The sequence below is a fragment of the Cynoglossus semilaevis genome, chromosome 16 (assembly GCF_000523025.1).
Source record: "Cynoglossus semilaevis isolate Cse_v1.0 chromosome 16, Cse_v1.0, whole genome shotgun sequence".
In the NCBI taxonomy this organism is placed as follows: Eukaryota; Metazoa; Chordata; class Actinopteri; order Pleuronectiformes; family Cynoglossidae; genus Cynoglossus; species Cynoglossus semilaevis.
The window spans coordinates 6,091,790-6,097,082 of NC_024322.1; the positions used below are offsets into that span (position 1 = coordinate 6,091,790).

At 43.6% G+C, this 5,293-nt stretch overlaps 1 protein-coding gene and 1 long non-coding RNA gene across 6 annotated transcripts in view; one reads left to right on the forward strand and one right to left on the reverse strand.

Moving 5' to 3' along the window:
* The window catches only part of itga6a (integrin, alpha 6a), a 19,754-nt gene that overhangs the window by 9,506 nt on the left and 4,955 nt on the right, over nt 1–5,293 (forward strand). For all 5 annotated transcript variants that reach the window (XM_025063961.1, XM_025063963.1, XM_025063962.1 and 2 more), the window contains 12 exons: nt 27–80; nt 1,231–1,444; nt 1,566–1,759; nt 1,839–1,933; nt 2,524–2,651; nt 2,735–2,824; nt 2,910–2,971; nt 3,360–3,529; nt 3,891–4,034; nt 4,115–4,224; nt 4,336–4,498; nt 5,213–5,290. In XM_025063961.1, the coding sequence (XP_024919729.1) occupies nt 27–80; nt 1,231–1,444; nt 1,566–1,759; nt 1,839–1,933; nt 2,524–2,651; nt 2,735–2,824; nt 2,910–2,971; nt 3,360–3,529; nt 3,891–4,034; nt 4,115–4,224; nt 4,336–4,498; nt 5,213–5,290 (1,502 nt within the window). The remainder of the gene's footprint in view (nt 1–26; nt 81–1,230; nt 1,445–1,565; nt 1,760–1,838; nt 1,934–2,523; nt 2,652–2,734; nt 2,825–2,909; nt 2,972–3,359; nt 3,530–3,890; nt 4,035–4,114; nt 4,225–4,335; nt 4,499–5,212; nt 5,291–5,293) is intronic.
* LOC103391839 (uncharacterized) overlaps nt 1–5,293 on the reverse strand; it is a 16,673-nt gene that overhangs the window by 7,452 nt on the left and 3,928 nt on the right. The gene's annotated exons all lie outside the window — the stretch shown is intronic.

A 5,293-nucleotide genomic window follows, 5' to 3' on the forward strand; every position in this document is an offset into this window, starting at 1 on the left:
CGACGACGCCCCTTACGAAGTTGGAGATGAGAACCTGCTTAACCCTGAGCTGGTCCCTGTACCTGCCAACAGTTACCTGGGTAAGAAGCTGGACTTATCATCATCACATGAGGTTTTCTGTTTTAAATAAATCTGTTAAACATTTAAAGCTGTAATTCTTTAATCTTTCACAAAACATGTAAGTGCCGTCAGCATGTAGCCCAGAAGATGCCGGGGCTTGAACCCCTGACATTACTAACGAAGGACAAGCTGCTTTATCCAATAATCTGCAGACAATAAAACTAAGATATCTGGCTCCAGCAGTGCTCAGGGTCAGCCCACTGAGGATACTGTTCAAGGTCTTTGACGACGTAAAAACGCTGAGTCAACAGAACATTGAGATACTGGTGGTACTTGGAGGTACACAGAGTACACATTCCTGAGAGAATATTGTTTATGTTCATTCAAACCTCAGCTTTACACACACAACCTATTTTGTACTTTCAATGCTCTGTTGTTTTGAATTAAATTACTCCAACACTGTTGTTGCAACTGCTAGAAAGATTTTCTTTTTAAATCACAGGTTTATTTACAGCTACAATTGACAAAAACCATCGATTTATTACTTCTTAATGAGTTTGAAACGTGGTTTCAGTAATGGGAAAAGTCCTGTAACTGTGTCGGGGTCAACCGAGGGCAGCAGCGCATCACTGTGGTCACGCTTGTTAATGATGTCATAGTTCCTTCCTCTTTTTATCTCTGTGACCACAAACAATTGTAACATTGTACGTTTGCTTCACCATTCATCTGAGGCCAGAATCTGACGTCACTCACGTCTGACATGACTGTGTCTGTATTGAGGAAATATCCTGTCAAACTTCTGAATGTCGGCTATTATTAGGAGCGGATGCCACGTCTGAAACCGGTACTCACGTCGGTTAAAAAGCAACTTAAAACCTCAGGTGTAAATTACAACAGAACATTCTAGCAATATAATTAACCGTCCTGATTCTGTCCGTTCTCTTTACTGTAGCATGAAACATATTTTGTGAAAATCGCTGAATCTGTTTTCGTTTTTCTTTTTGCAAGAAACACTGAGAAATGTCAATGTGCCTGTAGTGACACCTGCTGGTTTGCAATTACAGTGCAAATAAATATCAACTACAGCACCACTGTCTTCCAGCATAAGGAAACTTGACTAATGATTTTAATTCCAATTTTTATTTCCCTCACACCACTCTTGTATTTCAGGCTTCTCCCTCGACTCAGGACACAGCATCACCAGAGCTCGAGGCCTGACCGTAGTAGCTGGAGCTCCCAGAGCCAATCACAGTGGAGCTGTGGTCCTGCTGAGAAAAGAGAGCGAGGCCTCCACCCGACTGTCTGTGGAACACACGCTGCAGGGACAAGGCCTGGGCTCGTCTTTTGGATATGACGTGGCCGTAGTTGACTTGAATGCTGACGGGTGAGTAACGCTGCGGTGACGAAGGCGGTTGGTGTGACGAACAAGAGCACGCACATGATCCAGGTCATGACTTTGCTTGAGAATAAGATGTTTTTTGTTTTGTTTTTTCATTTCTGCATAGATGGCAAGATGTAGTGGTGGGCGCCCCTCAGTTCTACATGAAGGACAGTGACGTCGGCGGCGCCGTCTACGTCTACATCAACCAGGCAGGACGTTGGGAGGACGTCACTCCTGTGCGTCTGGACGGAGCCAGAGACTCCATGTTTGGACTGGCAGTGGAGAACATTGGAGACGTCAATCAAGACGCATACAAAGGTTGGTTCCATTTGACGTCGGCGCTCACGCTGCTCCTCCGTCACCTGCTTGTTCACTAATGACTCTCTCTCTGATTCAGACATTGCTGTGGGGGCTCCATATGAAGACGGTGGTGCAGGAAAAGTCTACATTTACCACGGCTCGGCACAAGGAATCAAAACTACCCCTGCTCAGGTGGGGATTATTTAGGCTGCGTGTGAATCCAACAGCTTGTTCACGTCACTCTCTAGCCTGCAGAAGGTTACGTGAGCCATCACCAACATTTTTGTTCGACTTTTGCAACTACGACAAACAGTAGAACCTGATAATATTTACTAACACACAAAATAGTTTCACTTCCAATAGAGCTCCCCTGATGGGCACTTCAGCGCTGATCACCAGTATTTCTGCAGAGCCGTACACCTCCGACAACATCAACACAAAATGTCAATGTTGTGGCGTTCTAATTGGGCATTTATTGCTTACAATTGTCTATCCATCTATGTGAGCTGATCCTGCTGCTCCTCCTCCTCCTCCTCCCACCCGTGGCATCTTATTTTGTGGACTTGCATTACTGCCACCTAGTAGGTCTTCCAGTGCACTGCTAATCACTCCTGTTCAAAAACATTCTAGGAACTATTAAAAAAAGGAAGACGGACAAAGTACAGGCAGAGGGTAGTGATATAAATAAGAATGAGAGCTGGGAGGGGTACTTTTTGGAGGTTTTTTTTCACATAAATCCAGTTTTACACTTGATTCCCTCGTTGTTTTCCCCTTCATTATAGATCTTATCAGGACAAGACCACAAGCTGCAATTATTTGGTTACTCCCTGGCAGGAAACATGGACCTGGACCTGAACTCCTACCCTGACCTAGCTGTGGGTTCACTCTCCGACACAGCACTCATTTACAGGTAGTTATTTCATAGCTCATAATTAGTGAAATTGAAGCCTACTGATTTCTCTAACTGCTTATTTGAATGACCTTTTCTTCCAGAGCGCGGCCGGTCATTAGCATCAGGAGAGATGTCAAAATATCTCCACAGGAAATTGACCTCACCATTAAAAACTGTGGAAACAGTATTTGGTAGGTGCTGTGATTTTCCTGTAATTAACCAGTGATCACAGTCAAAACCTGACTAAAGTTAGTTTTGATTTTTTTCTGCTCTTAGTGTCACCGTGGACGCCTGCTTCGACTACACAGCAAACACTAAATCTTACAGTTCCAGACTGAGTAAGTGATGGAGGATTTACTGATCACACATACCTTTCTCCGTGGTTTCTTCAACAACACTGATGGCTCAAGACTAACTACCTATTGAAAATACATTAAAAATTCCCCAGGCACTGCAAAAAATAATTCACAAAAACATTTAATCAAATATACATTAATCTTCTAGTTTCAATTTATTCACAATTCTTTTACTCTATGTCTAACCTCTTCCTGTTTAGTTGAACACAATGCCGATTTACCAGTTAAGTGAAATTGGATCATTTCCCACCGTACACCTGATGATCTCTAACGTCACACTCAGGTGCCACAGCACAGTGGTCGGGAATCAGAGAACAACCGTATGGTTTTAACCTACTCTTTTCCCCACTCCTCTCCCTCTTCACTGCAGCGATCAGCTATTCCATCGAGGCTGATGGGGATCGCAGGAAGCAGGGGCTGCCCCCTAGAGTTATGTTCATGAACAAATCCACCAGTGACACAGATTACCTGTTCACCGGGACCATGGAGCTCCGCGGACAAAAGCAGGAAACGTGCATCAAGATAGAAGCCAAACTTAAGGTAGAACACACCGATGACACACTGCCAAAACGAAAGGGTTTATGGGCTGTGAACGCTCAACACTCACACTGGACACACGTCTGGCCCACACTCTGTACTGTGACATAGAAATTGATTAAATGACTAACAATCTGTCAGTATATCTTTTTTTATTTCCATATTCCGTAAACATCTTGACTCAAAAAACAAAAACAAATTTAAACATGAATATATATTTAGATTTAAGAACTTTCATTCTCTTCTTGCAAATTTATTTTTAAGAAAATAAAAATAAAACGTAATTACTGAAAACATCCAGTAATATTTTCACTGTTTAAATGAACATGTAACCGTCTCTACTCTCTTATCCTGATTCCCACAGGAAAACATCAAGGACAAAATGCACAGCATTCCTGTGGAGGTGTCTGCACACATTGTGAGCACAAAACGTCAAAAGACGAAGAACGGCCTCCCTCAGCTGACACCCATACTGGACTCTTCACAGCCCGACAAAGACGTGGTTGAGGTGAATGTCCATGAGTCAGCACGAATCATTACATCAGGGTTTATATTCACGGTTCGTCAGTGGCTGCGTTTCTATTTCAGGTCAACTTTGTGAAAGAAGGCTGTGGCAGTGACCACATATGTCGCAGTAACCTGAAGATGCAGTACAAGTTGCACTACAAACAGAACACCAGGCACTCGCCACTGCCCATGTAAGACCATAATTACCTCAGCCTTGAGGGTAAAGTCAGGAGTACAATGATTGGAGGGAGTCGTAAACACAACAGGCATGTCGAACAGTTCGATTGTTTCTGTGTGTGCAGTAAAAACAACCTCCCGGTGTTTCACCTCAACTACGAGAGGAAGGACTTGGCGCTGAGAGTGACCGTCAGCAACGCGAACGGAGACGATGCTTACGAAGCAAAGCTGCTGGCCACGTTCCCAGACACTGTGTCCTACTCAGGAGTGCGCTCTCATCAGACAGTGGTAGGAGCGCAGGAGAACTCGCCGCTAACACCGATGCTAATGTTTCAGACACTGTTTGAACAGAAGTGGGGAACACGTTTCACATGTTTTTAATTTATTTGATCTCTAAAATATATTACTGGATAAAGTCAGTTTCTTTCATACTCAAACAGTGGCCCGAAGACCACACACAGCCCAGACACAGCTTTGTAGTGGTCCGGTCTGTCCTAAAAACGCTGAGGGAAACGTAGGCAATAATACATGGCGAACACAGAGAGACTTCGACAATAAAACACACCATGAACATAACGTCCTCATAGCCTAGAAACAGGAAATCCACAACGCGTCACTTACGTGTCCTGAAGTGTTACAGGTGACAGCTCTTTACACCAATGTTCTCCCTAAGATTGCTTTGTTTGTTTCTACTAAAATGAACTACTACATTCCACATCTGACACCCTGTATTTACCCTGTTTTTTGAAGAAACCAATCGGCTTAAACAGTTTCAGTTCTGTTGACTTGGTTCAAAGCCAGCGTGTGTGTCACGGCTTAAAAAACTCTGTTTCATTTAAGGATTGACACTGGAATTTCCTAGAATATTACTTCATACTCACTGTCTTTAATGCCCTACAGACAAAGGCATGTGACACACACATCCAGTAGAACGATGCTCACACTGTAACCTCAACTTTTGACCTTTGACAAACCACATTGTGTTACACGTCATTTTTCCAGCCAATCATCTGCGTTGCCAATCAGAACGGATCCCAAGCAGACTGCGAGCTGGGAAATCCTTTCAAGAGGGATTCAGAGGTA